At 50.8% G+C, this 15,508-nt stretch overlaps 3 protein-coding genes across 3 annotated transcripts; 2 read left to right on the forward strand and 1 right to left on the reverse strand.

Moving 5' to 3' along the window:
* The first annotated feature begins 182 nt into the window (after positions 1-182).
* LOC5667500 (AP-3 complex subunit beta-2) lies at positions 183-4,228 on the forward strand. The gene is made up of 4 exons (XM_001688297.3): positions 183-446; positions 534-1,191; positions 1,261-1,870; positions 1,940-4,228. Exons 1-4 carry the CDS (start codon positions 322-324, stop codon positions 4,066-4,068), a joined length of 3,522 nt encoding a protein of 1,173 aa, XP_001688349.2. The 5' UTR covers positions 183-321; the 3' UTR covers positions 4,069-4,228.
* Positions 4,229-4,273: 45 nt separating this feature from the next.
* LOC1272917 (histone deacetylase complex subunit SAP18) lies at positions 4,274-5,503 on the forward strand. The gene is made up of 2 exons (XM_311841.6): positions 4,274-4,630; positions 4,729-5,503. Exons 1-2 carry the CDS (start codon positions 4,562-4,564, stop codon positions 5,107-5,109), a joined length of 450 nt encoding a protein of 149 aa, XP_311841.2. The 5' UTR covers positions 4,274-4,561; the 3' UTR covers positions 5,110-5,503.
* On the reverse strand, positions 5,488-14,270 carry LOC5667496 (uncharacterized). Its single transcript, XM_001688296.3, has 3 exons — positions 13,922-14,270; positions 5,904-6,787; positions 5,488-5,840 (listed from the first exon to the last, which is right to left on the reverse strand). The coding sequence occupies exons 1-3, from the start codon at positions 13,940-13,942 to the stop codon at positions 5,594-5,596; spliced, it is 1,152 nt and encodes a 383-aa protein (XP_001688348.2). The 5' UTR covers positions 13,943-14,270; the 3' UTR covers positions 5,488-5,593.
* Positions 14,271-15,508: the final 1,238 nt, after the last annotated feature.

Consider the following 15,508-nt stretch of genomic DNA (forward strand, 5'->3'; position numbering starts at 1 on the left):
TTCGGAAAAAAATATTATTGAGCGCATTATAAGGTTTAATTGAAATAAATGTGCAACAAATTAATTATTTCAGGTAAAAAAAATGATTTATCGTTCTTGTACTTCAGCATTAAAACACAAGATTTGCAGATATTCTTGCAGCCCTCTATTCGTCCACGTTTCCTCAAGCTACCTCGGTTGATGTTTAGTTGGCAAAATTTGTTTGACTGAGGGAATGAAAAAAAAGTGTCTGCTCCGATAGCAGTTGTACGGGATCGGGCTCATTATTTTGTAACTTATTTCGTGCTAAAGGCAGCTCGTTGGCCGTAGCTGAACGCCAAAATGCTTTCCTCTGGGTCGGCTGCAATCGGGGTGAGTGCTCTGGCCTCAACGGCTTACGGCAATGAGCGTACCGAGGTGGCAGAATACGCGAACGAGGGAGGCTTCTTCCACGCAGATTACAAAAAGTAAGTGTTGCGCTCCATTGGCGATGGGGTGCTCCACCATATGCTTTCTTCGCTGGCTTATCAAAACCTCCCTTTTCTGCGGTGCAGGCACGATGACTTGAAGCAAATGCTGGACAGCAACAAGGACAGCCTGAAGCTGGAGGCGATGAAACGAATCATCGGGATGATAGCGAAGGGCCGCGACGCGTCCGACCTGTTTCCGGCCGTGGTAAAGAATGTGGTGTCGAAAAACATCGAAGTAAAGAAGCTGGTGTACGTTTATCTGGTGCGATACGCCGAGGAGCAGCAAGATCTGGCCCTGCTTTCCATCTCCACCTTCCAGCGGGCGTTGAAGGATCCGAATCAGCTGATCCGAGCCAGCGCACTGCGCGTGCTGTCCAGCATCCGGGTGTCGATGATTGTTCCGATCGTGATGCTTGCGATCCGGGACTCCGCCTCCGACATGAGCCCGTACGTGCGCAAAACGGCTGCCCATGCCATTCCGAAGCTGTACCATCTCGACCCGGAACAGAAGGACGAGCTGATCGTGGTGATTGAGAAGCTGCTGGCCGACCGTACGACGCTGGTGGTCGGTTCGGCGGTCATGGCGTTCGAGGAGGTGTGCCCGGAGCGGACCGAACTGATCCACAAGAACTATCGCAAGCTGTGCAATCTGCTCGCGGACGTGGACGAGTGGGGCCAGGTGCTCATCATCAATATGCTGACGCGGTACGCACGAACGCAGTTTCTGGATCCTAACGCTGATGTAAGTAGTGGCTTGTGCTCTTCTTGACTGGCTTTTCATTTTGCTGTATATGTGTTTGCTTCTGTCCAGGATGACTATGACTACCAGGAAGCAGAAAATAAACCTTTCTACGAGGACGAGTCCGATTCCGATGCTTCAGACGGCAAACGAAAGGAGAGTGCGGCGGTGGCTTCGCCTCGGAAAACCTACACGCTCGACATCGACCATCGGATGCTACTGCGGCAGACGAAACCATTGCTGCAAAGCCGTAACGCGTCCGTCGTTATGGCCGTCGCCCAGTTGTATCACCATGTGGCACCACGCAACGAGGTGGAAATAGTGGCGAAAGCGTTAATACGCTTACTGCGCAGCTACAAGGAGGTGCAGAGTATCGTGCTCACCTGCATTGCCTCGATGACGATCGAGCGGAAGTCCATCTTCGAGCCGTTTATCAAATCGTTCTTCGTGCGCACTAGCGACCAGACGCATATAAAGCTGCTGAAGCTGGAAATTCTGACGAACCTAGCGACGGGAAGCAACATTTCCGTGATTTTACGCGAGTTTCAAACGTACATCAGTAGCAACGATAAAGAGTTTGTGGCTTCCACGATTCAGGCTATCGGGCGGTGTGCGGTTTCGATTTCGGAAGTGACGGAAACGTGCCTGAGCGGTTTGGTGCATCTACTATCGAACAAGGATGGTAAGTGAAGGAATGTCTCAATCCTTTCTTTCGATATCGATGATTAATTCTATTTTTCACCCGCTGCAGAGTACGTGGTGGCGGAAAGTGTGGTCGTGATCAAAAAGCTGCTGCAGACAAAGAAGGAGGAACATTTCGAAATCATCTCGCAGATGGCCAAGCTGCTCGATTTCATCCAGGTACCGGCGGCGCGTGCCTCCATCCTGTGGCTTATCGGCGAGTACAACGAAAAGGTGCCGAAGATTGCACCCGACGTGCTGCGCAAAGCGGTCAAAAGCTTCATCGAGGAGCAGGATATTGTGAAGCTGCAGGTACTGAATCTGGCAGTGAAGCTGCACATCACCAACCCGCAGCAGACGTCCCTGCTGTGTCAGCATCTGCACAATCTCGCCCGCTACGATCCTAACTATGACATACGCGACCGGGCGCGGTTCTTGAAACCATTCCTGCTGGCCTCGCCGGACGGGTCGGATGCTGCCGGATCGATTCTGGTGGCAAAGGCAAGGAAAATCTTCCTCTCCGAGAAGCCGGCTCCAACGCTCGAAAGCATGTACCATGGCAGACGGCAATATCAGCTGGGATCACTGTCGCACTATCTGAATATGCCCACGAACGGCTATCAAGATTTGCCCGCCTGGCCAACGGAGGCGCCCGACAGCTCGGTAAGAAACGTGGAACCACCGGCGTCGATGGGTGGAGGAGAGTATCCGGGACGGCCGGGCAACGATCGTGCTGGAAGTGGAAATTCTGTCGGGGAAGCTGACCGGCGCAAGAAAAAGGCGAAATCTTTCTACTCCGGCTCGGAGGATGGCACCCGGTCGAGCACTACGGAGGGTGCATCGACCGCTTCTGGTTCGTCTTCGTCGGGTTCCGGATCGGGCTCGGGATCGGGATCATCATCGTCTGGTTCGTCAAGCTCCGGCAGTGGTTCTAGTGGCAGCGAAAGCGGTACCAGCAGCAGCGACAGTGGAAGTAGTAGCACCAGTGGCAGCGAGGACAGTGATACCGGCTCTTCGAGTGACAATGCTACGCGAAAGGTGCAGAAGGGTGTTGTCGCCAATGCACGTGATGCAGCAGCAAAGAACAACCGTCGGAAGGAGGATAGACCGACGAAAACGGCTTACAACGAGGTGGACGGTACGAGTCGATCCAATAAGCAAAGCTCGATGGATGAGAGCGATAGTGATAGCAGCGGAAGCTATGAGTCATCCACGTCTTCAGCTTCGTCTTCGGGAGGCAAGAAAAAATCATCTTCCAAACCCCAAACTAGCAAGCCGAACAACAAATCCCGGGGAGGGGAGAAAAAGTCCGCAACGAATGCTCCGGGTAAAAGCAACCTGGACCTTTTGCTCGATCTCGACGACATTCCGCCGATCGGTCCAGTGATGACACCCTCGTTGGGAGGATTCCTTACGCCGATGGCAGCAACGAACACGGCAGGCGCTGGCACCGGCATTGAGCTGGTCGGTCCGAGCTTCATACCGATCAAAAAGCACGAGCTGCTCAACAAGGTGAACGGGTTCGGGCTGGGAATCGAGTATCGTTTCGTACGCTCGCCCCATCTGTACTCGTCGCGCATGGTTTCGGTGGAGCTGACGTTCACGAACCATGGCAACGTAGAGCTGGTTGACATCGAGATGGGCAAGAAAGGGAACCTCCCGGCCGGGATGGCTGTGAACGATTTCGCCCCGATCGGTCGGCTGAATCCGGGACAGAGCGTGACGGGAATGCTGGGCGTGGACTTTAACGATTCTACCCAGCCCGTGCGGCTGGAAATCTGTTCAGCGAGTGGGTCGAGCACGGTAACGCTGAAGGCTCCGGTCGGCGAGATGGTACGATCGGTAGCCATCGCGGAGAGTACGTTCGACAGCGAGCGGGGCAAGCTTCGTGGCATGACGGAACATTCCTGCACACTGCAGCTCAGTGATGCACTTTCCCCGGACGATAAGAGTTTGCATCGGACCGTGTTTGAGGCGAGCAATGTGGCGTGCGTACCAGTCGATGATGGGAAGGACGATTCCGGCAAGCGAATGCTTTTCGCCGGACAAACGATGAGCTCCAAAAGTTTGGTGCTCGTTGTGCTGGAGCGAACCAGCACGTCCGACGGAAAAAATGCATACTCATTGACCGTGAACTGCGAAAAGTTGGTCGTCGGATCGATGCTGCTGAACGAGCTGAAGGCGGTGCTGAAGCAGTAGAGCGTTTGCAACAACAGCGGTGGCAGACCCCTTTCATATTACTAATCAAGAGTAAAGCGAATTTGTGCTTATCGTATTATTATATTTTTTATGCAATCTCATATTATGCGCATGCTGTGCAAATTAAAATATCTAAATAAAGCAGAGTCCGTTAAACGCATTTCAAATGTTGCTCGGCCGTCGAATATCACAAGGTTACTGGAGTGTCGGCCATCTTGGTTGCAGCTACCTCGTTCGGTGGCTTCCCTCTGAATGTTTGACATTTGCCCATTGGTCTCTTTTGCGGTATCTTCTCCACTTTTGTTTTGTAAATTTGTAAACTAAAGCCAACATCAGTCGACTGCTGCCGAAAAGCGTGCTTGGAACTTACGCCGTCGTGATAAAAGTACCGCTCGCCAGAAGATATTTGCCTGTGCGATAACTTCCACGTCTTCGTTGCTTCGTTTTCGTACATCGGCGTGTATTTCCATCACATAAAAAGTGCGCAAACATCATGGCCGGTTTAGAATCGATGATAGTGGAAGAAAAACAGCAGCCGATAAAATCGGTCGACCGGGAAAAGGTAGGTGTAATTCTTTAGTAAACTAGCTAGTAGAAGTAACCTTTGGGATACAGAAGTACTGATGCGTCTGCAACACCTTCCCGACCCAACACGCCTAGACCTGTCCACTGTTGCTGCGAGTGTTTTGCTCCACCGGACGCCATCATTCCACCAACGAGTACTCGTACGGCAATGTGCCCTCGAACGAGCTACAGATCTACACCTGGATGGACGCAACGTTACGCGAACTGACGACGCTGGTGCGGGACGTAAACCCGGAGACGCGGCGCAAGGGCACGTACTTCGACTTTGCCATCGTTTACCCGGAACGTGGCTCGATGTACCGAATGCGCGAGATCGGTGTCACCTGCTCCGGCCAGAAGGGGGCGGACGACTCGAAAACCCTCGCCCAGGCCAAGTTTACGATCGGAGACTTCATGGACATTAACATAACGCCACCGAACCGGGTCCCACCACCGCGACGCCAGCGACCATACTAGGGCAGCATGTGCACGTGCGAAATGTGTACGCGTGAAAGGATTATTCTTCCCTTTGAGCTGCAGAACGACCAGAGAACCAAATCTGCCACAAACGAGCACAGGTTTTTTTTTAAAGGAAGGAGGGACTATTGCTTTTTTGTGTAGAAATCTGGAGAAGTGCTAAAACGCAGTGTGTAGTTTTACATTTTAAGTGAATGATTTTCCATCGCACACACTGAAATGGAAAACTTTATTTCATGTGTCGCCTCTTCAGATTTGAGTGTGTGTGTGTGCTCCCTTTGATTGAATTTAATCTTAGAAAAGCAAACGAACTGCATGTAAGAGAGTGTTCCCCCTTTGCAAGCGACAAACGCAAGCGCTGATTATAATAAATACGACTTTTCCTACATTCGAATTTTAGTTTTATTATCGCACGCTCGATTACACCAAAGAAAAGGGGTTTGAGGATGTGGTGTGACCGGTCACAGCATGGTCGCGCTTAACTCTAGTTACGATAGTACTGCTGCTGCTGCTGCTGCTGCTGCTGGCCACCCGGTCGCTTGGACTGCTTCTTGCCCATATTGTTCAGATCGAGCCGCACACCGTTCGGCAGGACGGCCTTGTTCTCCTGATAGTCCACCTCCAGGTTGTCCTCGTCGTCCTCGTCCCGCTGGTTCGGGTCGCACTGGATGCCGGTTTCGTACGTGTACTCACGCTTCTCGCCGTCCGGGTCGACGTATCCGTAGCGGCCACTGCAAAACGGAAGAGCGTTAGTGCACCGTTGCTTACCATCAGTCAGTCACTCAGTTACTTACCGGGTAACGCAGTCGATGCCGATCGTTTCCTCCTTGAACGAGCCGTCATCGTTCTCGAAGCCCCAGGTAATCGAACCGTCCTCGTGCTCCTCGCGCCACTTGCGCAGGATCTGCGCGACCGGCTTGCGCTGCCGGTCCTGGTCCTGCTGCGTGTGCGGGCGGGCCGCCTGCTGGTGCGGGGCGGGCCGGCGGTCCTCGTCCTGGAAGTGCTGCTGCTGGCGGAACGACTGCTGCGGCGCTGCGATCGGTGCCGGGCGGGCAATCTGCTGCGGTGCCGGTCGGTACTGCTTCGGGGTGGGTTGCTGCTGCTGCTGCTGCGGCTGGGGCCGCTCGGCCGGGAACCGAGCCGGTTCCTTGTCGGTGGCGAAGAAGCGCTCCGGGATCTGGGCGCGCTGGATCGGTGCCGGCCGGTTTTCCTGTGCATTGAAGCGAGAGAGAACATTTTGCTGTAGTTCGCGGTCGCGCTCGCTCGGCTGCTCGTCCGCCGGGATCGGGAACTGCAGGGCCGGGGAGGCGGCCGGGGACGGCGCCGCCGGAGAGGCAAGGGTCGCGGGCGAGGGATGGTGGTGGTGGGGTTGTTGGAGCTGCGGGATGAAGGCGGGTCGGAAGTCGTCCTCCGGCTCCTCGGTCACCGGCTTGTGCTCGACCGTGCTCGGGATGTCGTGGAATTTGGGAAGGGCGGACGGCAGTTGGTGGTGGATGGCGTTCGGGGCGGCGATGCGCACCGCGCCCGGACGCCGCACGCGTATTACTTGCGGTGACTGCTGCGGGAGCAGCCGCTCCTCGCGTATCGGCGGCAGCGGGATGGCGCCGGGGATGTTCAGCCTCGGCGGGGCCGGACCGTACTGGGCTGTCGCTAGGGTGATGAGTCCCGCCAGGGGAAGCTGCAGGAGCGAGAGAACGAAACACGAAACGAAAGGGTGTGTTAGCGTAAGGAGGGTCGGTATGGGGGTGGGGGGTGAGGGTGTTGGGAAAATGGGTTCAAATCACGTCAGTTTCAGGAATCGATTGTCATCGGAGAAAGTGCATTCACTTTTCGTTCGCGTCGCACACCGTGACCGTACGCCAAAGGGAACGTTTTCGGTGCGCAATGTGCAGATTGTGCGCAATGCTTGGAAAGTGTACGTGCGCAGGGCCTGTTGCGGGAGGGGCGGCAGAGAGTGAGAAAGTTTAGAGGAAGCGTTTAATGGCTCTAATGTCCGTCAATTACTGGGCTGATCGCACACCGCGGGGTTTGAAGAGGTCATTTTGTAACGGTGTTTCTAGCTAATTAGTGTACTATCTGGCACTGCCCGATAAGAAAGACTAATTATCCACTAAAAAAACACGCTCATAAAACGGATAACACCCCATGCTTATAATCCAATAATTCAGAGGAAGCAACAATTTCCATAACCTGTCCCGGGACCGGCTGTCTCACCGCACTGGGAAGCCGTTGGAAGATCGATTCCCGATACCCGGACCCTGGCGTGCGTGATATACACTGGCGGCGGCGGCGGTGGCGGTAGATGATGTTGCAGATCGAAGTGAAAGTGAAAACTGGCTGTGGTGTGCCGCCCGATGGTACCAGTTTAATTGCACTGGAACAGCTGCAGCTGGTCTAGCGGGATCGTCCGGCAACTTGCCCAGTGCCGCAATCCGGGGTAACCGTGCTCTGGGGCAATAATAGCCGGTTTTCGGAACGCAATTAAATCGGTTCGGTTCGGTATCGTTGACCGCCGGTATTTGTCCACCCGGGTCCATTGACTTCTCCTTCTGCGGGGAGGGCCCACCGGGCCGCCTTTCTTTTCTGGTTGCGAGTGACCGTAAAGCTCGCACCGTAAACTTGACTGTTTTGCATGGAAACAGTTCGTGTCCTTCACCCCAGCCTGACGGTTAAGTGCAGATCGTTCGAAGTTCCGGGTGTGTTCTTTCCCTTGTCTTCTTAAGTGTGGCTTTTTTGTGTTATTACTACTAAAGGCTTCTCTTGATGCTTGATGCTATCTTGAACGACTCTTTATGATTAATGGTGTGATTCGCTGGCTGGTAGGAAACAGCTGGTGCCTCCTGTTAAGCTTAAGCACCGTTGGACGACTGTCTCCCGGATGCAAAAATGGGTTAAAAAACAATCTTCCAGCATTTTCTATCATGCAACCGCGCGCGACCGGGGAACGGAACAACAGACAAGGCGTTCTTTGCATGGAATTTCCCCGCCCTGGTTGGTAGGATCGGTCGGATCGACAGAAAAAAAACGAGGTCCCCCATTGAGGTATGCCCTTCACACAAAAGTCATAATCATCAAAGTGGCGAGTGTCCATTTTACAACGCCCAATTACTATTCGCAAGGTCAGTCGCATGGCACCCTTCTAAAATAGCTCAACTCAACAACATGTGTTGTGCTGCTTATAAAAAAAATGAAGCTGATCGATTGACAAGCCGCGCGTCATGCGAACAGTTTCCGCATCCGCATTGCATTCGCGGGCAAGCAAATAAAGAAAACAAAATAAAAACACATGCAGCAATAAAGAAAACCAACCGGGTGGGGGAGGGGGAGGGGGAGGTCAGTTGGTCAACTCGATCACCCGGGGACTGGACACGCGTTAGCGCACAGTTTCCCAGCTGCTCTTATATGGCCGGTTTCGGTAATCGGCTCCCCGACAGATAGTGGGCAATTTGGGCAATGATGGAAATCGATAACTGGAGCACACGAGCACATGATATGCAATCATCGTCAGCATGGTCATTGTGTAGAAGAAAAAAAAAGAGTCGCTGCAACATTTATGTCGTAATAAACCGTTTTGTGGGGTGCTTTTGCGGGGGTGCTTCGCTTTATGCGATCGATCGTGATCGTACCATGTTGATGTAGATCTAGAGAAAAGGGGAAGGCAAAGAGCCGTCCAGCTTGTGATCACTTATCGTGCCATCTTAAAACGGTTGGTAAAAGGTTGTCGAAAGCTTAGATCCGTCCAGCTGCTTAGAGCGCGCCTGTTGGGGCGGTAAGTTCTATGTTTCCCTGTTTTGTTAATGGTGTTGACTTTTGCGATCAGCCCCACTCGCCAATCAGATCTTGCACTCCATCCACATCATCTTGCAATCCAATGATGGCTGGCTGGAATGCTCGCTCGCTGGGTGAGTTTTATTCTGACAGCTAACGGGGAGTTTTGACCTTTCGTCAGTGGAAAAGGTGGTGGGCAGCAAAAGCTTAACGATGTTTTGGTCACAAAAGAATGGCACGCTGAACTTTACGATTGCCAGGAATGGTCATTAAGGGGATATTTGATGGGGTTGAAAAATGACCATCACTTTAAAACACCTGCCGAAGAGCGTTTGAGGCTCGAGATTCGGATTGGGAGAATGATTAGAAGGGGTTAGATAGCGTTTGTTCTTTAGATTGAAGCAATAGGAGAGTTTTAAATGGTACAATGTAACTATTGCATGACATAATTTATGGATTCTTAACAATTTGCATAAGGGATATTATTAGTAAGGAAAAGTAAATAACTTCCTTCCAATGCACTATTGCTTGCCATTGGATACAACTGTTTCGTATAATCACCTACATTTACTCCTTGCCTTTCATGCACTTTCGATCGTAGCCAATCGCACTGTCTCGATCTGCGACTTATGTTAATAATCACAGCAGCAACAAAAAAAAACCCATAATGTCACGAAACAATGACACATCGATGGCAGACTGTCACGCAGGGCTTAAGGAAAGCGGTTCATTTAATACGCCACCCCCAAAGGCACCCTAACCTAACCTGTGGCAGGACACACGTCAGGGGCAATGGACTGTTTGGCTATATTTCTTCCTATAGTCTGATCAGGTTTTTTTTCCAATTGGTTACGGGCTAATTGGAAAGTTCACTAATCAAACATGCACAACCGGGCGCCATCGGGCCCTGGCACAGAACGGGAGGGGTGGGGGGGGGGGGGGGGGGTGGGGGTCAAAAAGTTCCCCGATCCCCCGGCAGAGCAGGGGATGGGAGTTGCTTTTGCATGCATGCATGGACGGGACACGCCACTCACGGTACGGATTTGCAATGAATTGATTTGGGGCGCGGGAATTTGTTTTTTCCTTTTTGGTATTCATCATTCGTCTCGCAGGACGGAGCCTGGGTAGGGAGCGGGAGGCACTGCAATTGCAGCTTTCCCCTGTCATGCTTCGTTTTTTACTTACTTTTGCTTTTCGTCTATAATCCACAGCGGAAGATGGATGTCTCTTCGTGGGGCCGAGGGTGATGCAAAACCCTCCTTCCCGTTTTACATCGATTCGATACAATTTGCATCTCATTTGAAGGTGCCAAAGGCGGCGCGTTTCGAGGGCATTCGACAAGGCAACACGGCGACACTTTTCGCCCGACAAAACACGGCGCCTAAGAAAGAAAACGTGTAAACCCCTCCTGGCTAGCAGCGAGATTAAACCGGCTTTCGGTTTCGATACGGTCGCCCGGCGTGCTATTGTCATTCAAATTGTTACTTATTGTTTACAAATGCAACACCAGGCGTGAGGACGGGTTAAGACGGGGTTCCTTTTTTTTTAAACAAAAATGCGAAAATGAAAGTGAAAAGTTGGACATGATTTGTGTGAGCCCTATTATTCGGCCTACAATCTATGAGATTTGCTCTAACTTGTGATGAGAACTGAGCAAACGGTACTACAAATCGTGAGCAGCTTCTTTAAAGAATAATAACATTACATTAGCATCGGATGCGATAAACAATCCACATGTTCTTACAACTTTTGTAAACCCTCAAAATTACGCTTGCTTGTTCCAGCATGCGTCCTCCCATATTCCCTACAGTAGTCCTGCTTGCCATTCAGACAGCGAGAACGCTTAAGTGGTCTCGCGTAAAGAAATTCCCTTTCACCTGGCGTGCATTTACGATGGCAGTCACGGTTCGACAGATTGTAGCAACGTGTTGCATAAACCACTTTGGCGCTGTATCTCGCGCCCCGGCGCTGCGGTCCCAGGAATGTGTGTGGCGTAGGATGTGTGACGAAGAACTTAACGCTACTACTCCATTGGACTGCTTCAGTGGAGGTTTTGTTGCAGGAGCATTGAATAAATTCTCCAAGGAATGGAAGGAAAGCAACATAAGCTTTTTGGAATGTGTTCAATATCCCATCGCCTTTTAAAATTAAGTTACTTTCGCTGCAAGGGATATGGGTAAAGATAAGCAAACGAGCAACGAAAACTCTAACAACTTCAATGTCGGTATGCACGCGTTGTACCTTTTTTCCTATAAAAGCGCTCTTTCGCTCATCAGATCGTTCGATCGATTTGATTTACTTATGGTTTGCTTTCGTTTATGTTTCTCCGACCAAAAAAAGAGCATACATCCCAAAACGAAATGCAAAGAAAAGTTCGATCAGTTTATCCCGACCTAGGGCAAAAACTCGTTTTGTTTTCGCTTCCGAAAGTCATTTATCTTCGGTGGCGGAACATACTGCCGCCATGAAGAAAGGATGATTGCGCAACGCTTACACGGGATCGATTAACTATTGGGGCCCTGCTGGTACACGAAACACACACGTTTTGTATCTTATTATACCCACACACACACACACACACACACACTCACACCCCATGGACTGTGTGGTTTTTCTTTTGTTTCCGCGCGCAGCTAATTTCCTCGTGCAGCAGGTTCGTGTCTTTTAATTAGCGCGCAGCATTGAAGTCTACTGTTTTGATCGTATACGCTGCGCGGTGCGGAACTGTGGTCGCCATTTAGGCGTAAAATAAGCGATCGCTTTTCTCGATTTCTTGGCTTGTGTGTGGCAGCACACAAAATCGATGCGGGGAAACGATAATCAGATGGTATTGGTTTTTGCTGTTTCAGGTAAGGCCGGCCTACCGAAGTATCCGGCCTAATTGATGGAATTGGCAGCAGTGCAGTGAGAGGAAGTGAGCTAGGGTGATATTTAGGCTCGATTACGGTCTACGTATGCCATGTGTGTGTGTGTGTGTGTGTGTGTGTGTGTGTGTTTGAAACGTAGTGATCGTAACGACCATGTCAATCGATCGCCGATTGATTGGAATTCCTTGTTGCAAATTCTACACCGTCTAAAAGCGTGAATGCCGGACCAGACGGTGCGTGGTATGAGCCGTGAAGCCGTTTGTCGAATTACTTGCTGATGCACCGTTTTCCGCTCGGTTGGATTAGTTGGAGGATGATGGAAAGGCGTCCACAACAAGACAAGATGGGGTTGATACCGTAGCGCGTGCGGGAACGAAACAGGTGAATGTGAAGGCTACAGACATTAGTTGAACGATTTATTTGTAGCGAGAGTCAGATGTGTGTTAAATATAAGCTGACTATTTTACGCAAATTGTTAAGATTCCATCAAAAGAAGCAAAAAAAAACAATCGCTTTCGAAACGATGTTTCGCTTCTTCGCTGACATGTTTTAAGAAACGTGTTGAGAGCTGCTCATCGCTTACACAATCAATACACACGATCGTGGAAATGCATTCACCCAGCAATGTGCACCGTGATGCTCATAAAATTTTGCATCCTTTAAAATAGCCTTGCATAATTCGAACCCGTTAAAGCTCGCCCGTGCATGAGAAGGAGCCATTTTACGAAGAAAAACAAAAAAAGCGCAAGATCATTTAAACACAACCCGGCACTCAGTGCAAACCGGCCCCACCCGCCGAAACCAAGCGAACCTTGCATTTCCTTGCAGCTTCGATTATTACGCAAGGAGCGTATGTATGGCGTGGCCAGCGAAACAAACCCAACGGCAGAACGGCACAACAAAAGTGCACCAATAACCTGATAGGGCCGGCCCCACATCAACCAATGAACCGGATCCCGCGCAATCGAGCATGCGAACGATAGCATAAGTTCGTCGTCTACGCGCAGCCTGGCTGCAGAGTGTTCGTTGTGGTGGTGGTGATGGTGGTGCTAGCCACAGCTTTAAGCAATCGCGCAGAACGGGCAATCGGGTTTGTTTATGAAATCATAACTCCAGGGCTTCTGGTCCTGCTGCTGCAGTACCCTTTCCGACAGCCCGTGCCTTGGAGCCACGTGCGACCTTTTGCAAGACAGCCGTCTTTTAAAGATCACGCCAGTGCGAACCTTGAATGATGTCAAGAAAGAGTCAATAAAAATTTACAAAAAAAGAATGCAAAATACAACTTCTTGGGTTTTTTTTTTCATTAACTCCACCGACCGTCCCAAGAATGAGGAAGTCAATAAATGGAACAGTTGTTTGAGTAGAGCTGTACGGTCGGGCTTTTATCAGTCCGAACAACTTTCCTCCTGAGCAGCCACGCTGTGTAAGCGCCACGTTGGGCAACATTCTCTCCCCGGTTGCTCAAGGCCTTCGGCGGTTCGGCCCAAGCGTCTAGGATCTGGTTTCGCAGGCTCCATCCCGCAGGCCCGGAATGGCAGTGGAAGTGGAAGGGAAACGAAAGGCCGCCGTGGACGGTCGGCGTCTAGAAAGGTGTACCGGCAGCACCCCGTTCGCATCGGCAAGCTGGTGGTAGATGGATCGGTGCTGGTACGAGTACGATGGATCAAATGGTTCTCAAACTGACCACCCAACCGACCCGGTGTAAAGGGATTTGGGTTGGGTAGGGCGAATAAAAAAAAAAGACGTATTGAAGTGTAAAGTAATGGCCAGCCGTCCTTTGCCTTTTGCCAGTGCCCACGGTTGGCTGACAGTGATCAAGAGTGATCAAATGTGTGATGTCATTGAGATGGAATTGGAACAGTGGAACAAGAAAGGTGGTACACGGTACCCTTTACGACAGGGGTGGGTCACCCTTGCCTTGCTGTATGGGTGCATACGCGAAACCGGCACAAGGATCTTGGAATGGAAGGCGTTACAGTAGCGTGAGGTTTGACGAAGGGTTAACTTGCTCTGCGGGTGTCCTCCATTTGCACTCTGACCTGATGCCCTTTACCACATGCACTTTGAATGGGCAATGGCTTGAAAAGAATTTTTTTTTTCGTTCATTACGACCCTATCAACATACCAATAAGACCCTAAAGTTGTAATATACACTTGAACATATACTAAAAACCTACCAAAGCTAGCGTATATTTCATCCTGTAGACGAGTGTAAACTGTAACTGCACACGAACTATATCGTTTCTCCCCGCAAATGCTTTCACTGCGTCAGCAAAAGCAAAACACAAAACTGATTTCCGCCGTTCTGTTCTATGCCACACAAAATGCACTCTTTTTCACCCGCTATCGAACGTTTGTTCACTTTCTCCTTCACTAAGCTCACCACGAACCAAACGAAGTTTTCTTTCTTCCCTTCACACGCACTATTGCCCACGGGTGGGAGGGCGTACAAAAATCGGTACGAGGTTACTTGCAAACCGTTCCAGACAACGATCTGCTAGCAAATAACCGTTCCGAGCGTGCTGCACCGGCATCTTATACCGAAGGCCTGTTTTCTTGCCACGCCGCTGGTCCGTTTTTTTCCTTCCACCTCCTTGCGATCACATGCTCCCTCTGTGATTCGCTCGCTCTCTTTATTTCTCTCCCTCTCTCTCTCTGTCTACTTAATGTCGGTGGTTTGGCGGCATCATTACCACGGACGCACCCTGGAACGCCTGTAGTAAGATCGTAATGTACACTGCCCCAGCTACAACTGCCCTGTTACAGAAAAAAAAACAAGCAAAACGCACGACGACGCTACCACCAAGCGATAGTGATCGCGGATAGTAGACGGGTGCGGAGTAGGGTTGTTGTTAATGTTGCCGAGGAAAGGCAAAACAAACCATGTGTGGGTTCTCACTCTCACTTTCAGCACGGTGCAGGGTAGGCTGCGATCAGTTGCTTGTGTTTTTCTTTGCTTCTTTTATCAACCGTTTCATGCAACTAAAACATACCACAAACCGCTAGTCGACGACAGATGGCGCTTTGGTTCGTAGAGAGAACCCACATTGATGGTAGTATTTCGTCGTAGCATATGCTGCGTTGCATGAAGGCGTCGCATTGATCCCCAAAATGAAGTACATTTTATGTATACAAAAAGAGGATGAATTTGATCCTCAATCAACTGAAGGTTGTGGCCGGTTCTGCTTACTCGTACTCGTCGATCTCTGCACTCAATTTGTTCATGGGGCACGCACTTACACTGGTTTAGTATTGCGCAAAGCGACACCTTGTACCCCTCGAACGTACAAGGGCCACGATGGATTTGCACCCGGCGGCGGGTTCCATGGGTGAGCAGGGCATAGCGTTGCCCGGCACCTCTCCACGATACCCTCATATCCTCAGTTGGTCGAATGTGGATCGAAACGTAGCACCAAAACCCCGTACGCAACTGCCAATCCCAGACAGTGCTCTGCAAGATGTGGGTGTGTGGATGTGTATGTGTGTGAGTATATACACGCATGCATGCACGTTCAGGATTATGCATCCCATGCAATGTGGGTCAAATGCGGTAAAAACCGTGGGCCAGACTGGGACGGAAGGAGCAAAATTGCTTAGCTGCAGAACGGCCCCGGCAGGGTAATGAGTTGGAGGTCGAACTGGATTCCGGAGCAAGGTGCCATGATCGGTGTAGTTGCTCTGTTGGCTTGGGATTATTGTTCACCCGCACGATACACTAGGCAGTATGGGTGTTTGTATTATTATTATTTTTTATCAATGGTAGA

Source organism: Anopheles gambiae, chromosome 2, assembly GCF_943734735.2.
Source record: "Anopheles gambiae chromosome 2, idAnoGambNW_F1_1, whole genome shotgun sequence".
Taxonomy (NCBI): Eukaryota; Metazoa; Arthropoda; class Insecta; order Diptera; family Culicidae; genus Anopheles; species Anopheles gambiae.